The sequence below is a fragment of the Phocoena phocoena genome, chromosome 11 (assembly GCF_963924675.1).
Source record: "Phocoena phocoena chromosome 11, mPhoPho1.1, whole genome shotgun sequence".
NCBI lineage: Eukaryota > Metazoa > Chordata > Mammalia > Artiodactyla > Phocoenidae > Phocoena > Phocoena phocoena.
In genome coordinates this window covers 66,333,349-66,354,178 of record NC_089229.1, presented here as the reverse complement: position 1 = coordinate 66,354,178, position 20,830 = coordinate 66,333,349, and the positions used below count along the sequence as shown (strand labels likewise).

At 35.3% G+C, this 20,830-nt stretch overlaps 1 protein-coding gene across 1 annotated transcript in view; it reads left to right on the top strand.

The window, feature by feature from the left end:
- The window catches only part of ARID2 (AT-rich interaction domain 2), a 168,911-nt gene that overhangs the window by 145,768 nt on the left and 2,313 nt on the right, over nt 1-20,830 (top strand). Inside the window, exons 17-20 of the mRNA XM_065887190.1 lie at nt 9,596-9,734; nt 9,827-9,912; nt 12,743-12,866; nt 12,956-13,047. Coding sequence (XP_065743262.1) covers nt 9,596-9,734; nt 9,827-9,912; nt 12,743-12,866; nt 12,956-13,047 — 441 coding nt within the window. The remainder of the gene's footprint in view (nt 1-9,595; nt 9,735-9,826; nt 9,913-12,742; nt 12,867-12,955; nt 13,048-20,830) is intronic.

The window sequence follows — 20,830 nt, the reverse complement described above, 5'->3', positions numbered from 1 at the left end:
AGTTTATAATTGAAATATATAAACAATGTATGATTATATTTTGTCTTTTTTTTTTTTTTTCAAAGAAAGGATACCCCCAAAATTCCCTGTAATAAAAAACACCTATGAACTGCTTTTTAAATTCTATGTAGTTGGCGAAAGCACTCAATACCTCTGGGTAGCCAGGAATTTACATTCATTGTTTTCAGTACTGTGTTTCTTGGCCACAGTGTTCTTTGAATGGGCAGTGTCGGGATAAAGGAGAAATTTGAGAGAGCCCCTCCAACTTACCTCAACAATAGGATCTCTGCTTTTTGCCTTATGTATAGGGGTTTTAAGTCATATTTTGTTTGCACAATGGGTTCTACTGCTATAAAGATATTTGAAAGCCACGTTTTTAGAATATGCTTTTCCTCATAGATATCTAGTTAATAATTGCTACTGAAAAGGTGAAAATTAATCTCCCTTTGGGAGGAGCATACTCTATGTTGTTTTTCTATTTAGAATTCCATCATTAAAGGTCAAACAAGAAATGTAAAGGATCTCAAATTTATTCTAAACAAACATTTCCAACAGGGAAACTTCTGTCTAGGAACCAGGGAGTATTATTTGTACTAATAAAATCAATATTCCCTGACCACCCTGGAATCGACTCAAGTGATGCTGAGGTTCAAATTACTGGGTTCCTACTGAACCTTATACAGTTGTAGTTCCTCCTAAAGATTCTAACATAGGTTTTATTACTCCTACTATACAAGCCTGAATAATATTTTTGTATCAAGGTGAGGTTTAAATAACTGTTGGTCTCATGGGAAATAATAGAAAATAATAATAACCACCAGCCTTACTCTATGCTACGAATGAATAAAAACTTTTAGGTACTAGAATTTGTATTCTCAGTAAAGGTGCTTCTACTTTGTCTAGAAATATCATCCGAAATTTATGGTAAATCTTTAATTTCTTCTAGTAATTGAAATTTCAAAAATATTGTAGTCATTTTTAATGGTAAAATGAAAAAATTGAAATATTTGACAAAAACTGATGGCATTTTTATATATTTTATTTAATGTAAAGAAGTATCTAAAGACCCGTTGAGTGTGATTTATGAAACTGCCATCTTGATTATTTGAAAATATTTGACAAGTAAGATATCCAGAGTGGAAATTTCTAATTCATGATACTGTGCCTTCATCAGTGACTGCTTACTTCTAGTTAGGTTGCCAGTTTAAGTTGAAATTAATCAATAAGGTTGATCAACAGGATGGGTTACATGGAATAGGAGAATGAAATTCATTTTATAGCATCTTTTGTCACAATTTTGTGGTCATAAAACCAGAAGATGTCTTCAGAGGGTTGATGCTTTGGCTTCTGGAAGTTTTTTCACATTAGTACAATATCTGGCACATAAAAGGCTTTTAATTAATATTTGTTGAGTGCATTAATTGAATGAAGATTAACTAGATTGATTATGTAGTCAACAGTTCTTTGCTGACCTAGTTTGTTGGCATTGTGTCTTTTCAACCATCAAGATAATAGTTCACTGTGCTATTTTTATATTTATAAAATCATTTGTATTTTAGGTAAAAGCTCTAGAATCACTGGGTATTTTGCTAATACAACTAATAAGCCTTTATAAACGTAAGATTAATTTCATGTAATAGTCTTTTTGGTAAGTTTGAGGAGTATGTGTTCCTTGTGTTCCTTAACTACTGACCTGCCGTAAATAAAAAAGTATTATTAGGAAAAGTCCCAATTTCCTCCACAGTTGATGACAGAGTTGTTTTTTGGTTTGTTTTTTATTGTTTGTTTGTTTTCTACCTTGCTTCCTTCTTCCAAACACTGAATACCAAAGACTACTTAAAGATGGTACCTGAAAGCAAAAAGTTACATACCATGAGACAAATTTGCCAAATTGTGTTGAAGTCCTTTTCATTGTTACTTAAAATATTTGGGAAAAGAATTTCTTGGGGTGAGAATCTAGCCTGTAGATTCTTTATTTATTCTTGAGAAACTGCGTACAAAATAAGGAGAATTATGTACCAATGCTAATCTCAAGCCTAGTATGCTTTCAGAATTTGCCAACATTTTAAAAACAGAAAAAATTTATAGCATAATAGATACTGTGTATAAAAGTGTAGTGCCTCAGGTTTTACCAAGTAATGAATGTATACATATTATCCAAGTAAACAATTATGTATTCTAGTATAGTAGAAAAAATATTAGACATATCTGGTTTCAAATCCCAGCTCTTGCCACATAGTTCTGTGGCTCTAGAAAGTTATAGAAAGCTTGTTTCCTCAACAGTATAGTGGGGATAGTTTTGCCCTCTTCAGAGAGCCATCATAGAATTCAAATAACATGATGTTTGTGAATATGCCAGATACATAATAAGCCCTGAGCAAGCAGAAGTTCAGGTACTTTACACTGTGTGCAGCTTTGTCAAGAACAGTGTGAGGTAGTATACCGCCATAGCTTTCAAGAAATTCAGGCAAGTATCCAAAGTCTCAGATTTATTTGTGTGTTTTATTTATCTCATTAAAAACACACGAATACACACATGACCATTCAGTTTTGTCTCCAAGCTTATGTTTAGTTTATTAAGCATAACATTATTGTAATGCCTAAATTGTGCAAATATACTTCCATACTACTTTTCAAATAACTATTATTTTAGCCCATATTCAGATTTTAGTGGAGGGTTCACTTTTTTTTTTTCTTTTTTTTTTTTCTTTGCTGTATGCGGGCCTCTCACTGTGGTGGCCTCTCCCGTTGCGGAGCACAGGCTCCAGACACGCAGGCTCAGCGGCCATGGCTTACAGGCGCAGCCGCTCCACGGTATGTGGGATCCTCCCAGACCGGGGCGCGAATCCGTGTCCCCTGCATCGGCAGGCGGACTCTCAACCACTGCGCCACCAGGGAAGCCCAAGAGGGTTCACATTTTAAAAGCATGTTTAAACAAGATCCCTGAGAATATGTTGTCTGTTTTGCTATGTGAAATATGTGACTGCATCACAGAACAGTAGGTTAGTAGGAGTTGGTGCTAGAGGATCAAAGAGCAAATACAGAAATCCTTTCCTCTGTTAGTTTTTAGTAATATTACTACTTTTATTAATATTTTATTATAATATTATTGATATTATTACTTATTAGGAGGAAAGGAGGCAGAGCCAAAGGCAGTTGGTTTTGGCTGTCCTCCTTTGGGAGCCCCCTTCCTCGGTTGAGATATTTCCCAGAAATTGTTACTGGGAGGCAGGACGATAGGCCAGATACTTGCTTCTTTCCTCATTGCCTCTGGTAGCTAAGCCAGTCAGTCAGTCGTTCCTATCTGTGGCTTTGAATCTGGACTGACTGGGGCAAAGGAGCTGAGAGTGGAGAATTCATTTCTGTAGCAACAGCAACATTTAGTTTCCAAGAACACAAGTACTGATTTTGGGCTGTCCAGTTTGCATTTGTAATTTTTAGTCCTATATTAAAGCAATAAACTAATTTCTTTTAATAGCTGTCTTTTCTTTTTTTTTTGGCCGTGCTGCATGGCTTGTGGGATCTTAGTTCCCTGACCAGGAGTCGAGTCCGTGCACCCTGCAGTGGAAGCTTCGAATCCTAACCACTGGAACGCCAGGGAATTCCCAGTAGTTGTCTTTTTTTATATTTTGAACTTTAACAACTGGATATAATAAAATTGGGTTTAGTCTCCCAGCAAGGTTGTTGGTTTGGGCTTCCCCCACCTCCAAGTTTTAGCAGCTTTTTACTAAATCTTTAAATACAAATAATGTGTACCTTTGACATTTCTTTTGCCATAGAATATTATCTGTGTAAAACAACTAGATGTCAAGGGTTGAAGTAAAAGGTAATTGTTCTACAACTAATAATATAGCTTTTTTTAAAAAAAAAATGTTAAATTTATTAACATTTAAATGCACACCTTGCTTTTAAACTAAAATTTTCTTATAAAATATATATCCCATGTGTTTTAAGTCAAATTAAAATTTTTTTTGCAGCAGGAGGGCTATTAAGAGGGATATGGAATACTTTTTGGTCATTAAAGAAAAATAGCCTGCCAAGAACTTGAGCAATTAAGAAAACTGTAAATGAAACTACCTGAACTGAAGTGCTATTTTCAGCCCTTTTAGTTATGTTTTAAAGGCAAAGAAAACAATCTTAGCTTTATGGATACAGATGTTTGCTTTTAAACTGTTCTTTTGCATATGGTGAATTATTAAAATATCATAACATTTAAAATGTATTATTAATATATTACCTCCTTGCATAGATTGCAGGCTTTTAAGTAATGAAATCTTAAAGTAGTAGAAAAAGTGTGCTTCATTTACTTCACTTATGTTTTCATGATGCCTAAAGTAGTGTTTGATGGTAGGAAAAGTGACAATAATAATCACAGTATAGATTACACCAATAAAGTAATGGTCTTTAGCTTTTAAAAGTTTTGGTACAAAGTGATTTAACCTTCATTGTTTGCTTAGGGGAGTTGGAATCAGGAAACTTGCTCCTAGTAGCCTTATGTGAATAACTTGTTTAGTTTAACCAAACAGCTTTTCACTAGGATAAAAGAAAAAAGGAATTTGGCTGAAAGGGATTTCAGTGAAAGCATAAAAGCTAATCCTGAGCTTTAGCTGCAGTTATTTACGTAATGAGCAGGGGACTAGCCATTATAAATTGTACTGATGATGTACTTGAAAATAATATATATCTTTGAAAGATGGCCAATGACTGAGAAAAAAAGCATCAGATATAGTTACTATAATAAATGTATTAGGTATTAAATTTTGTATCACTTTGTCAAATATTGTAAATCTAGTTTCTATCTTTTGTGAAAGTAACAGGATCAAAGAAAAAGTGTTGTTTCTATTGTTTTTAGTTGGAGTAGCATTTATATTGTTACACTTAAGTATAAGATTCAGTAGAAAGGAAAAGATAGAAGATGCAAAAGAATGGGTAGTTTATGAAGGAACACAATAGAATCCAGTGTATAAGTGAAGGAGTTAACTCTGAAAACAGTGGCTACTTCTGGGTAATATCCAAGGGAAGGAAAGATGATTAATGACAGAAGATTTATTATATAGAAAAAGGAAGTTAAGGAAGCTCTAACAGAGTAACTTAAGTTCCTTCAGTAATCTTTTTTTTTTTTTTTTTTTTTCAGAGATATGAAAGTCCCTATACACTAATACAGGTGAAGATGAGCTCTAAAATAGTAAGATTGAGGTTCAGTGTTTAACAGAAGGTGAAAGTTTGGAGCAGTTTCGTGGGGAATGTTTTTAGAAGCAGAAATTAATAAAATGAGTTGTGAGTAATAGTACGAGTCACTTGATAATCGGGACCATTAACTTGGAGGTGGGCTAAATTTTATTGAGCAAAGCTTGACAGTTTGGGAATAGTTGTGGGAAAGATCTCAGAGTAGATGATTAGTCTGGTGGGCTCTTTAAAAAAAAAGAGGTTACCAGTGCCACCACTACAACGACTACTACTAGTAATAGCGATCGTGATGATAATTTATTGTTGGCATACTATTTGCCAAATAATTTTACACGTATCATCACATTTAAGCCCCCCAGCCACCCTGGAAGCTAGATTAACAGTAAGTAAAATGTGTTTCAGAGAAATGTTATTTGCTCATTTCCTCTGCCTGTGGTTGTGTGTGGGGAGGAGGGGAGGCACCCTTCAGATGGTACATGCCAGAAATTATATATTTATTACAACAGTTTTTCAGCAGATGGCAGTAAAGAATCTAAGGAAGGTATTCTTTAAATTTGTGCAAAGGCACCATATAACCATACTGTGGCAGCAGTATATAAAATTGTATCAGTAACAGACCCAGTCTTAGACTCACAGACATAGAAAACAAACTTAGGTATACCAAAGGGGAAAGGGCATGGGGGAAGGATAAATATATGTATAACTGAATCACTTGCTGTATACCAGAAACTAAGACAACATTGTACATCAATTATACTTCAATTAAAAAAACAAAACAGACTCAGTTTTGTTTAAAAAACACATATACACAGAGAAGACATAAGCATATATACCAAAATGTTAGCAGTCTGGATAATTGTATCACAGAGAATTTTTATTTTCATTTGGTTGCTCTTTTGAATTTTTCTGATCTCTTTAAGTGAACATGTTGTTTGTTTTGGGGGACTTGGGGTAGGTTGTTGATGGAAAGGTAGTAGGAAGATTGTTTAGACACACTTGTAAACAGTAGTGACGTCCCACTTCATGTCTTATTCTTCTCCATCTCAGAAAAATCCATAGTGTTCTGAAAACTCACTGTTTTGCATTGAAATTACATTTAAGCATTTTAAATCCAGATATTCCACTTAGGGGATTTGGAATCCCTAACTTGTCTCCACCCTCATATGATCACTGTAGCCAACTTCATCACTATTTTAGAACTTCACCTTGTACCATAGTCAGTCAGAGACTGGTTTGTATGACTTGAACAGTTAGATGAATAAAGAGAAAATAGACTTAGGATGAAGGGAAACATAGTAGGTAAGAGGGAAATAATAGATTCTGTCTTGGCCAGGTAAAGTGAGCACTTAAAAATTCTTGTCTTAAAACCACACACACACACAGAGTTTTGTCTATTGAGTAATTTAAATTGATCTAAAGAAATACTAACTTCGTCCTTTTTTCTTGTGACTGGTGAATTCATCAATTTTGTGTATTGTAAATAAACTAGATTCATGTAATGTATTGCAAAATAGTTTAAAAATAGATACCATTTTGACTAGTGACAAGTAGTAGTATATTTGGATTTTGGTTTGTGTGTCTGTGTGTGTGTAAACAATTTTACTTTTCAATTAATAAATTAATAGTATTTAGGTAAAATCTTAAAAGTACAATAAGAACTGTTTTCTTGTGACAGTTAGTTGCACTCCAGTCATATATTTCATATTAATGAAATCGCATTATGAGTACTGAAAAATAAAAGAAATTCCAAAACTAAAAATGTACTTACTGATTTTAGTTACACAGTAAACTTTTTAAAAAATTACATCCCCATGAGTTATTTATTTTATAACTAGGATTTTGTACCTTTTGACTTCCTTCACCTATTTCACATTCCGCCCTCCCATCTCCTGCCCCTGACAACCACCAGTCTCTTCTCTTTACCGATGAGCTTAGTAGGAGGGTTTGTCTTGTTTTGTTTTGTTTTGTTTTTCTTTTTTTCAGCTTCCACATATTAAGTGAGGTCATAGGGTATTTGTCTTTCTCTGTCTGACAAATTTCACTTAGCATGATTCCCTTGAGGTCCATCCAAGTAGTCTCAGATGGCAAGATTTTGTTCTTTTTTTATGGCTAATATTTCTGTGTGTGTGTGTGTGTGTGTGTGTGTGTGTGTGTGTACCACATTTTCTTTCCATTCATCTGTCGATGGACACTTAGGTTGTTTCTGTATCTTGGCTGTTATAAATAATGCTGCAGTGAACATGGGGATGCACATATCTTTTCAAGTTAGTGTCTTCATTTATTTGGATAAATATCCAGAACAGGAATTGCTGGGTCATATGGTAGTTCTATTTTTAATATTTTGAGAAACCTCTATATTGTTTTCCACAGTGGCCACACCAATTTACATTCTCACCAAGAGTGCACAGGGGCAGGGGTTTTGTTTTCTCCATATCCTCACAAACACTTCTTATTTCTTGTGTTTTTGATAGTAGTCATCTGCACAGATGTGAGGTGATATCTCTTTGTGGTTTTGATTAGTGATGTTGAGCATTTTTTCATGTACCTGTATGTCTTCTTTGGAAAAATGTCTATTTAGAACCTTGACCCGTTTTTTAGTTTTTGCTGCTGAGTTGTATGAGTTCTTTATATATTTTGGATATTAATACCGTATCAGATATATGATTTGTAAATACTTTCTCCCATTCAGTACATTGTCTTTTCATTTTGTAGATTGTTTCCTTTGCTTTGCAGAAGCTTTTTAGTTTGATGTGGTCCCACTTGTTTATTTTTGCTTATTTATTTTTGCTTATCATCGGCTTTGTTTTTGGTGTCAAATCTACAAAATCATTGCTGAAGCCTATGTCAGGGAGCTTACCACCTATGTTTTCTTCTAGGCGTTCTATGATTTCAGGCCTTACATTCCAGTCTTTAATCCATTCTGAGTGAATTTTTTTGTATGGTATAAGAGAGCAGTCCAGTTTCATTCTTTTGCATGTGGCTATCCAGTGTTACCAGTACTGCTTATTGAAGACAATGTCTTTTTTCTATTATATATTTATCACAAATTAATTGACTATATATGGGTTTATTTCTGGGCTCTCTGTTCTGTTTCATTGATCTATGTGTCTGTTTTTATGTCAATACCATACTGTTTTGATTACTATAGCTTTGTAATATAGTTTGAGATCACGGCACATGATGCCTCCAGCTTTTCATGTTTCTCAAGATTGCTTTGGCTTTTTGGGGTCTTTTGTGGTTTCATACAAATTTTAGGCTTGCTTGTTCTATTTCTATGAAAAATGCCATTGGAATTCTGATAGGGATTGCATTGACTCTGTAGATTGCTTTGGGTAGTGTGGACACTTTAACACACTACACTAATATTAATTCTTTGAAGCCATGATAGTTTTACAATAAACTTTTGGTAAGTATTTATATAGATGAATATAAATGGTATGAAATATGTCAGTTACAATGATTTTTGACCTTGTCTTTTATAATTCAGTATTTAATTATTTTGATTAAAATTTATTTTAAAATGCCTATCATTTCCTGAAGGAATATTAATTTGAAATATTATCTATGTGCTCCACATCAAAAATTGGCTCAAATATAGACACGTTTATCTGACATCCATAAAAAATTAGATCCTGAGAGAGCTGCCATAAACTTCAAAGCTATTGACTGTATAAATATTTGAGTTACTAATTAGTAATTGAAGTCTTTTAACGTATTCTTTGCTGTCTGGATTCCAGTATTCTTTCATTACCATGTATTCTAATTAACAAGGGAGTATAGTATCTGATTTTCTTCAGGTTTCTGTCCTTGGCCGGATACCCTCAGGCCTTTGTATTATTAATATTAAGCCTCAGGGTCTGTGAGTGAATAGGGTGTGATGTTGGAGAAACGAGAGACATGACTTCTTAAACATAGATGGACATACAAAATGTGAATTCAACTAAAAAGTCAGAGTCACCAAAATGTGTAGCCTTTAGATTTTTAGATTGAATATGCTAGAGTTTATTATATGTAATATGAAATCTGATAAATGCTTGAGCAGCTCCTAAAAGTACAAGAGTATGGTATTTGTTTATAAGATAATGTTCTGTTGTGTTTTAAAAGGAAATTTTATTTACTTTCAAGAGATTCTTAACTGACCTTCATTGAAGGTAGGGAATTAAGAATGAAACACTAAGCTTAAAACAAATTACCAGAAGTGTTCAGAACAATTGAGTATTTGACTTTAAATATAAGCAGAAATTTTAAAAATATTCTTTGAAATGAAATGAACTTGAAATTTGTTTGCACTGTTTTGCTTAATATTTCTATACATTGATCTGGAGCTTTTATATTAAGAGAGCAGGTTTTCTGTTTTAAAGAACATATCTAAGTGTTAGAAAACTTCTACTGCTTTTATTTTTTGTAGATGGTTTCAGACCCCCTCACAGGTTTTCTACCATGCAGCAACTGAACATGGAGGGAAGGACGTATATCCAGGGCAGTGTCTTTGGGAAGGTTGTGAGCCTTTTCAGCGACAGAGGTTTTCTTTCATTACCCACTTACAGGTACACTTTCTTAATACTATTTGGTTTGTAACTCATTTGGTTGTGTTAAAGATCTTGATGCATATGTTTTTTACTTCCTCTTTCTCAAAAAGGACAAACACTGTTCAAAGGATGCCCTGCTTGCAGGATTAAAACAAGATGAACCAGGACAAGCAGGAAGTCAGAAATCTTCTATCAAGTAAGGAATCTGAGTTCACTTCCTGTTGCACATTAAAAAAGACAAATCAGGAAACCAGGCAAAACTTAGTAATAAAAGGCAATTTAGTATATCGGGAGACAGGAAACCTGGGTTGTAGTCCAGCTCTACCATTAACCAGCTATGTATGTGACCCTGTTCAAATTGTGTAAATGCCCTAGGAATCACTTCTCATTTTGGCTGGACCACATGGTCTGTAAGTACCTTGTAGCTCTAATATTTTGATTCCACTTTGTAGACAAATCATTGGAAGTAATGACAGATGATATATGAGAAATGCTTTGTAAACTGGAAATAAATACATGGTTCTTTGTCCTTTGAGAGAGTAGTTGAACATGTACTTGATAATGGCAAAGAGATTTATTCTTACAGCTACTCCTGAGGAGAGGCCAAGGTGGCATGTGAGGGTCCAATATAAAGTTGTATATGTCACATTTACTATATGGTTATTCATTTACCTATTATTTCATGAACACATACTTGTAGTCAGGTTCTGAGTTAGCTGTAGATTCCTGTAAGGTCCTTATTAGATTTACATAGTATTTCCTGTTCTGTTTCTGAGGCCTTTAGTTGTAAACTCTGTAACCTGAAAAATACAGTCAGCCCTCCATATCCTCAGGTTCGGCATCTGAGGATTCAACCAACCAGGGATCAAAAATACTTGGAAAAAAAAAAATTTCAAGAAGCTCCAAAAAGCAAAACTTGAATTTGCCATGCACTGGCAACTATTTGCATAGCATTTACATTGTATTGGGTATATAAGTAATCTAGAGATGATTCAAAACACACAGGAAGATGTGTGTATGTTATATGCAAATGCAGTCATCGCTCGGTATCTGCCTGGGATTGGTCCCAGGATTTTGGTATCCACAGAGGGTCCTGGACCCAATCCCCCGTGGACACCAAGGGACAACTGTATATTAAATTCTCATAATGTGAAAATAAATTAATTTGTCACCATTTATTGAGATACTGCTGTGTACTGGGCATTATGCCAGACATAGGGAATTCTAAGAACAAGATATAGCGTAACTTCACAGAGTTGAAATTTTAGACAGAGAACCAGAAGTATAGGAACACAGAAGCTGCTCACATACTTTATTCATTCCATTACTGTTTACTTTATTCTCTCCATTACTATTTATTCCACGTGCTAGGCACTAAGGTATAGCACGAGGTATACGTGACCAAGATGTTTTGCTGTTTTCAAGTCTGGAGATGCAATGAGAGGTATAGGTAATTCTTATTATATGGTGTAATAAGTCCTAAAATGAAGATATGCACAAGACACTGTGAGAGCCCACCTAAACCAACCTAGGAGACCAGGGAAGGCTTTCTGGTAGAAAGCACATCCAAACTGAGACCCAAAGAATGAGGAGTAAATAGCTGAGGGTTTCATAAGCCATAATCATGAGTTTGGATTTTACCTTAAAGGCAGTAGAAAGCCATTTTTCTGCCAAGTATCTTTTTCTGTAAATTTCACTGTACGGTTGACCCTCGAACAACACAGATATGAACTGGGAGGATCTACTTATATGCGGATTTTTGTCGCGGTAAATACTACATGCTGCACCATCTGTGGTTGGTTGAGCCCACAGATGTAGAACTGCGGATATGGAGGGCCAACTGTAAAGTTATATGCGGATTTTTCACTGCAGAGAGAGTGGGTACCCCTAACTCCCATGTTGTTCAAGGGTGAACTGTATTTAATTTCTATGTATTATGTAGCCTATAAGCGTATGTTGCAGTATGTTTGATTTTGCTCAAATTTGGAGGAACTTATATTTGGTATATCAGTTACAATCAATCAAAAATCTTTGTCACTTATACATATAATCTAATAATAATTTTCATCTGTGTCCATATACAGATATCCTTACTTGTAGACATCTATAAGTAGATACAGATAAAAAGTGGTTTACAATTTAAAGATTGCTTTTATGTTAACTTAATATTCAGAATTACTTTACTTATGTAAAAAGGTGCCAGAAATATCCCCACTTTACAGATGCAAAACCTGAAGCACAAAGGGGCAAACTGAACTTGAAAGTCGTGCAGCTGGTTACAGTGTCAGAAATAGGATTTCCTCACTGTGAGCCAGTGCTCTCGCCACTCCTGCCCCACCAGAATACAGCAGATACTGATACAATTTTTCTGCTTGGCGAAGGAAACCTAGAGTAGTTTGAAATCTGATTTTATATAAAATCTACCTCTGCAGTCCCTCCATTCTGTATCTTTCCTAAAGGACAGTAGAGCTATACTGAAAGAATTGATTGAAATTAGTAAATACTGAAGAAAAGTTATGTAACATAGTAATAGTTTGAAGTGTAATAGTTGGCATAATTTTGTATTATTATCATATTAGGTTATCTTTTCCTGGGTGACCTATACATATACCAGTACATTCTCAGGTAATATTATTTTACTCCTAGGTACAGTTTAGCAAAAATAATTTGCAGCTCAAATTGTAGACTAGTCTTTGTTAACATCTTTACATTGCATTCAAAGATGTGAACTTCACAACTTTGAATACTATGTTGTATTTATATATGGGCTGTACCAGAACATCTGTTGTTTGCTTTAAAGTTGATAGATCGGAAAATAAAAGACTTGAAACTTCTCCTTGATACCGAGAGCCCTTATGCCTAGGCTGACACAAGAGTAAATATTACTGCTGGGCCACGGGAGCTTTTACTCACCCTGTATCCAGAGTTTCAGAGTAACCACCTTAGGGGTTGGCAGGTTGGTCATTCGTTATCAGTCTGTCTGCTGCATCATGTTAACAATCTCTTTCTCTCTCTGGTCAATTTAGGCAGCCAGCTGTAGGGGGCACAAGCTCAACTCCTAGAGCACAAAAGGCCATTGTGAATCATCCCAGTGCTGCCCTTATGGCTCTTAGGAGAGGATCAAGAAACCTTGTCTTTCGAGATTTTACAGTGAGTAAGCCTTGAAAGCCTTATCTGTAAGTGTGTGCACGCTGTGTGATTTAGATCTTTATTCTTTTTCTTTTCTTTTCCTTTTTAAGGATGAAAAAGAGGGACCAATAACTAAACACATCCGACTAACAGCTGCCTTAATATTAAAAAATATTGGTAAATATTCAGAATGTGGTCGCAGGTGAGTAATCTGTTTACTGCAGCCAGAGTGAATCTAGATTATTTTACTTTTACCCATAAGTTAATAAGGTTAGATGCCTGCATTTTATTCACTGCTTTTCGCATCAATTTTTGGATATATCCAAAAGCTTATGTCAAGCTCAGGCCATCATGGATTCTTAAAAGGCAAAAAAATAGAAGTTGAAACAACCAAAAGGTTTTCTTTTAACTTGTTTCGTTAGGTTAAATTTCTTGCTGGTCATAGAATTTAAGTTTATTTTATTTATTTATATTCATTTATTTTGGCTGCATTGGTTCTTCATTGCTGCGTGTGGGCATTCTCTAGTTGCGGCGAGTAGGGGCTATTCTTTGTTGCGTTACACAGGCTCTAGGCACACGGGCTTCAGTAGTTGTGACACACAGGCTCAGTAGTTGTGGCTCGCGGGCTCTAGAGCGTAGGCTCAGTATCTGTGGAGCACAGGCTTAGTTGCTCCGCGGCATGTGGGATCTTCCTGGACCAGGACTCGAACCCGTGTCCCCTGCATTGGCAGGCAGATTCTTAACCACTGCGCCACCAGGGAAGCCCTGGTCATAGAATTTAGAGCAAAAAGTAGATCTACAAGAGAAAACTTAGGAGTTTACTGGGAGGAAAAATGAATTGCTCACTTGAATCATGTGGAATTAGAATGGAATTCAGTTTGATAATTACCGTTTTAATGAAACCATCAAAGCCATACGTGTGCTGAGATTCACTATAATACTCTGAAGTTTTAAAAGTTACATTTTAGTGAACTTAAGAGAAAACTTAGGGTTTTGTAGATCTATAGCAACTGGAAACAATAACTCTAACCCTAGAGAGAGCAAATGGTGGATTTGCCTCCCTTGTCTCCCTTGAAGCTTGAAGCTAATATTCTAGTATTATTCGTCCTCCATCTTCAGCTGACCCAACTCAGGCTCCTTCATTGGGAAGGTGTACTCTGATGCATCTTGCCTTCCAGATAGCGATTTTCTCTCCTAGTCTCTCTCCTCTCACATACTATTAATCGAATCTACCTTGGTTCTCCTCCCCCCATTTTACCTTGTGTTAGGTCTTTAATGATATTTCTTGCAGTAACCTTCCAACTGGACTTTCCAAACATAAAAACAGTGCCATCGATTACAAAAAAAAAAAAGCAATTAATTTAACTATATCAAACTTAAAAGCTTCTGCAAATTAATGATGAATAAAACTAAAGTTTTTAAAAAGTATTTTTAATGACAAAAGTTACTATATTTAGTGTATCAAGTATTCCCACAGAGGAATAAGAAAAATTCTTAATACTCAAATGAAAAATAAGCATAGTTTTTCAGGGAAAAAAAAAAGAAATATGAAGGTTTTGTCACTAGCATCTCCCAGCTTCATTCATGAGTTCTTCCTTCCTTTCTCACTGTATTCCCCTCCCCACCCCTCCTTTTGCTACATTTCAGTTTTAGCCAAACTAAAGCACATGCAAGACGTCTTTCGTGTCTCACTTTTGTACACTGTTCCAGTGCTAGACTGTCCTCCCTGTGTTGCCCATTTAGTATCTGCAAGCCCCCATGATTCAGCTCAGACGGTGGCTTCTGTGCGCTGCTTTTCCTATGCTGTGTTCCCCTTCCTCACTGAGTTTGTTCTTCTCTATTTTTGTAACATGTCTGTCTTATAACATTTCATCTTACTGTTTTGTAAGTAGTTATTTATGTGGCATTTTTCCACTACTGACCTAACTACAGATTTTCTCTGATTAATCTTTGTAGCCCAATTGCCCAGTACATCAGAGATAATCCCTACTTCCTATTCATCCTTCAAGACTCAACCCAGGTCACCTCTTCCTTTCCTGACATCTCCCTCACTACCTACCCTTGACCTAAGGTGCCCCCCACACATTGCTTTGTTACCACCTTACATGATGAGATCTGTGAAAGCAGGGGTTGAATATTTATTTTTGTTTTTGTGTCCTCAGTGCCTAGCATAGTGTTGGGAATATAACAGTGATTCAATAAATATTTGATTGATAGACAGATGGAAGGGAAGAAGGTCTCAAAATTTCATTTTTTCCTAGAGTTCTGATCTGGAATTTGTGTAGACAGTTGGAATTCTCAAAGTAATTTTATAACTTTTCCCTCACATTCAAATTGTACATTCTTAGGCTTACAGCAAAGCCGCTTTGGCTACATCTAATATAATTATTGAACCAAAGTTTTCATCTTACAGTTTGTGTTTTGTTTTTGATTTTGTTATTTTATTTAACTCTAAACCTTCTAGATGTCTTTTGGCATCTTCAGGTGCTATGATCTTAGAAAAGCAGAAGCAGAAGAATTAAAACAATCCATTAAATTCTTCCCATTCGCCCTTCCAGTCTGGGTTGAAATCCCCATGTAGAACCTCTATCGAATATCTCCAGTAATGAGGAGTTTTGCTAGAGCAGGAGTACTGACAGAATCTGGCAAAACATATGTGAAGAAAAAAGTATAGGAAATCAGGTATTGAAAAAGATAATTCTTTGTTGATATATTTCCTCGTCTCTGGTGGAGTGAGTTAACAGGTGTGATTTTTTTTTTTTTAACTAAAGCAAATTCTATTTGCAATAAGAAAATTACAGGTCAACAGGAAGATATATGGAAATTTACTTTCATTCTTACAGTACAGTATACTGAAGAGTATGAAATGTCAGCATTTTTTAAAATTTTAAGTTCAGAATCTGATTGAATAATGTAAACTTTTGGGCTTCCCTGGTGGCGCAGTGATTGAGAGTCCGCCTGCCGATGCAGGGGACACGGGTTCGTGCCCCTCTCCGGGAAGATCCCACGTGCTGCGGAGCGGCTGGGTCCGTGAGCCATGGCCGCTGAGCCTGCGCGTCTGGAGCCTGTGCTCTGCAACGGGAGGGGCCGCAACAGTGAGAGGCCTGCGTACCGCAAAAAATAAATAAATAAATAAAAATAATGTAAACTTTTAAAATGCAATTTATCTCTTTTATGACTAAACTTGAGCTTTGGAGAATTGCAATATGTTTCTCCTGTTTTTGATGTATACCTTTTGTCAGTGTAACACATGGGTCTTATTTAAAAATCAAATGATGCTTTCACTCATAATGAACAATCTGAAAAAGAAACGAACAGTTCTATTTACAATAAATCAAAAGAATAAAATAATCACATTAACCAAGGAGGTGGAAGATTTGAACATTGAGAACTATAAAACATTGCTGAAAGAAATTAAAGAAGATGTAAATAAATGGAAAGACATCCTTTGTTCATGGATTGGAAGACTTAATATAGTTTAGATTTCAATACTACCCAAAGCAATCTACAGATTCAATGCAACCCCTATCAAAATTTCAGTGACATTTTTGCAGAAATAGAAATATTTGTTCTAAAATTCATATGGAATCTCAAGGAACCTTGAATAGCAAAACTGTCTGGAAAAGGGAGAACAAAGTTAGAGGACTCATACTTTCTGATTTAAAATTTCACTGCAAAGCAGTGTATAATCAAAACAGTGTACTGTCTTTAGTGACATAAAGACAGACATATTAACCAAGGAAACAGATTGGAGAGTCCAGACATATGTGGTCCTTGCATATGTGGTCAAATGATTTTCAGTAAGGATGACAATTCTCTATTCAATGAGGAAAAGATAGTCTTTTCAACAAATGGAGTTGGGAAAACTGGAAATTCACATGCAAAAGAATGAAGTTGAACCCTTACCTAACACCATATGCAAAAATTAACCCAAAATGCATCAAAGACCTAAAAGTAAGAGCTAAAACTATAAAACTCTTAGAAAAAGCTTCATGACATTGGATTTGACAGTGGTTTCTTGGATATGACACCAATGGCACAGGCAACAAAAGAAAACATAAATTGAATTTCATCAAAATTAGAAACTTGTGCATCAGAGGACACTATCAATAGAATAAAAAGACATTCAACAGAAAGGGAGAAAAGAATTACAAATCAAGTATCTGATAAAGGGGTTAATATTCAGACTATGTAAAAAACTCCTAAAACTCAACAACAAAAAGAAAACAAACCAAATCAAAAATGGGCAGAAGACTTGAATAGAAATATCTCCAAAGAAGATAAATAAATGGCCAATAAGCATATGAAAAGATGTTCAACATTACTAATCATGAGGAAAATGCAAGTCAAAACCACAATGAGGTACTACTTCAAACCCATTAGAATGGCTATTATTAAAAACAAACAAACAAAAAATCGAAAACAATTAAGTGTTGGCAAGAATGTGGAAAAATTGGAACCCTTGTGTGTTGCTGATGGAAATATAAAATGGCACAGCCACCGTGGAAAAGAGTGTGGCCATTCGTCAAAAATTAAACATTTCATTCTACCTTTTGGGTATATACACAAAGGAGTTTAAAGCAGGGAGTTGAACAGATGTTTATGTACCATTTTCATGGCAGCGTTATTCACAGTAGCCAAAAGGTAGAAGCATCCCACCGGTCCATCAACAGAGGAATGGATAACTAAAATGTGTGTGTATATGCAACGGAATATTACTCAGCCTTAAAAAAAGAATGAAATTCTCATACATTCTACAACATGGATAAACCTTGAAGACATTGTGTTAAGTGAAATAAGCCAGGCACAAAATGACAAATATTGTATGATTCCACTTAAATGAGGTACCTAGAAAGTAGAACAGTGTACCAGCCCCCAGCAGGGGGTTGGGGGAGTGAGGCAGTGGGGGGTTCTTGTTGGTTGTGGGAAGATGAAAAAGTGCTGGCGATGGATGGTGGTGATGGTTGCACAACAGCGTCAGTGTACTTCATGCCCCTGAACCGCACACTTAAAGATGGTTAAAGTAGTAAATTTTGTATTATGTATATTTTACCACAATTTAAAACTAAAAACAAGAACAAAGGAGGGATTTGGGGAAAATGCAGAGTGGCTACTAATGAGTATTTGGTTTCTTTTGGGGGATGATGAAAATGTTCTAAAATTGATTGTCGTGATGGTTGCACAATTCTGTTAATATACTAAATACCACTGAATTATACACTTTAAACAGGTGAATTGTGTGGTATATGAATTATGTCTCAATAAAGCTGTTATAAAATTTTTTTTAATTAAATGGTAAAGCTTATAACAAACTATATAGTCCCCTACTTCACCCTTCCTACCCACATCCAAGGAAGAGCTTTCAACAAGCTGAGCTAATTTTTCTGGTATTTGCCTCCATGTTTCTAAATAACATGTTTATGTTACTATTTCTTAATTTACCTATTTTACACTTTACCTGTTGACTCTCTTTCTATTGAACACTGTTAAAACCTCTCTTCCTTACGCTTTTCATTTCCTCATAATATTGTTACATCTTAATCAGATGTTGTTGTATTGTTTGACGCTGAGCCACGTGCTACTGTTTTACATTTCTTTTTCTCTCTTTGTTTTTGCGGGGTTAATGATTGTCTTGCTTCTTCATTAGCTTTTAATGGGCCTAATGCTGATCTTCCCATATATTTCAATCAGTATCTTTCAAGCCTATGTATAAGCTATCTAAAAAACACAGTTGTTAAACCTCTGTCAGTTCTACATTTTTTTCCCCTTGGAAACTGGCCTTGGTAGTTTAGACAGCTTACTTTGTAGGCCTGGTACACAGCTGTCCCTGGGAATTCCTTCTATGTTGAAACCTTTTTCTTGAATCCTACTTACTTCTTTTTACTTGAGTTCCTCCCTCATTGTAGTAAGGTATGTCCTCCAATAATTTCAAGGCCCTACCTGTCTGAAAATGTTTTTAGTCTGCCCTTAGTCTTGATAGTTTGGTTAGATATAGAATTCTAGATTGAAAAATCACTTTCCTTTAAAAATCTGAGGACATTGCTCTAATGTCTTCTAGCATGCAGCTTTGCTGTTGACAAGTCCAGTGACATTCTGATTCCCATTCCTTTGTATATCTATTCCCCCCCACCCCCACCCTCCACAAGTTGTTAGGGTCTTTTTTTTTTTTTTCCAATTTCTGTTATTCTGAAATTTCATGAATGCTGTGTCTTGTTGTGGGTGTTTTTTGTTGTTGCTATCATTGAAGTGGGCATTTCATTTCAGTGGATCCTTTCAATCAAGAGATTCATGTCCTTAAGTAATGGGAAACTTTCTCAAATGTTTCTTTTTATAATTCCCTGCTATCCATTGTCTGTTCCCATTTCTAGAACTTCTGGGTTTTTTTGGATGCTAGACCCTTGTAGAGCGATCCTCTAACTTTCTTTTCTTTCTTAGCTTTAATTTTTGTCTGTTTAATCTGTTTTCTAGAAACTTCCTTGACTTTATCATCAAATCTACTGCATTTTTACTTCATCTGCCATGCTTTAAATTCTAAGACCTCTTTTTAAGTTGTCAGTTGTTGCTATTTTTATAACATCCTATTCATAGAGGATTTGGGGCTTTGTGTTATATTTTAAGAATGAAATACCTGCTAGCTAGTTGGAAGCTCTGGATGCATGACCCCCACGTGTCACTAGTGATTGCCATTTTAGGGTGACCCCCGATGAACCAGTTTGTTTCCTAGAAGCCCCTGAAACGTCAGTCTTCGTAGAGATTGTTTCTCCAGGGAAGAATCTTTGATTTCCTTGCCTTTAGAAGTGGGCGACTTGAAGAAGAGTCCGTGAGGGCATGCACTGTGGAAACAGAATTGGGGGTGGGGTGGGTAGGAGCAACTCACTGGGGTCGAGTACGTTCACTTTCCTTCACGTCGTCTATGTCTCTGTAAGTCCTAACCCTTTCTGGTTTAGTTCCTCCAGAAAATAAATTTCTTTTATTCATTTTGGGAGGGAAAGGAGATAAACTTGCATCAAACTGTGCTATTTTCCTAAAAGCTGATTTGTGTCTTAAATTGTTTTCACTAATGCTACTTACAAATTATTTCTTATCTATTAAGTGCATTAAAGTGACACAATGTTTATCCTTTGTTAAACATTTCAAAAAGATAAAGGAACTTTTGAAATTTGAAATTGAAAGAATATCATTTTATACAACAAAAAAGGCATATTTCATTTTTTATCTAGTGAGTGCTTATTTAATTCTTTAAAACCTCCCAATATAAAAGATATTAATTTATATCAAAAATGAAATGGTTACTTTAAAATCATCCTAGTGATTGAAATGTAGTCTTTCTAGTTTTATCCATGTGACATAAAAATAAAAGAAAGAATACTTTTTAACATGTGACTGTTCATCAGTTTGGAAAGTATGATTTTATTTGTTAAGCTTTTGAAAGTAAAGGCTTTTTGCTTTGTCAAAATGTTCATTGATTATAGAGGGGAAATAATTTGATTCCACTTAGTAGGTTATTTTTAAATCGAGTTTTTTATGGCTATTTTTTCTTTTCCAGAAAAAAAATTGTAGGCATTTTATAGTTCATTTAAAAATTTGTTAAATAAACTTTTGAAGTAAATCATGCCTAAAGAAAAGTAAAGAACAACAGAAGTGTGAAGCTCAATGAACTGTCACAAAGTGAACCACCGCATAGCCAGCCATCCAAGTTAGGAGATTGATCAACACCAGTTCCACGGAGTCCCTCTGAGTGACCCCAGTCTTTACCCCGTCCTTGTCTGTGGGACTGCTGTCCTGATCTATAACACCATAGATTAACTTCACTTGATTTTGAACTTTATATAAGTAAAACCGTATAGTATATTTTTTCTTGTGCTAGCTTTTTTTTCTCAACATTGTTTGTGAAATTCATTCACGTTGCATGAAGTAGTACTGTGTGTATATAGCAGTATAAAATTCTGTCGTATGAATATACTCAAATTTACTTTTTCTGTTCG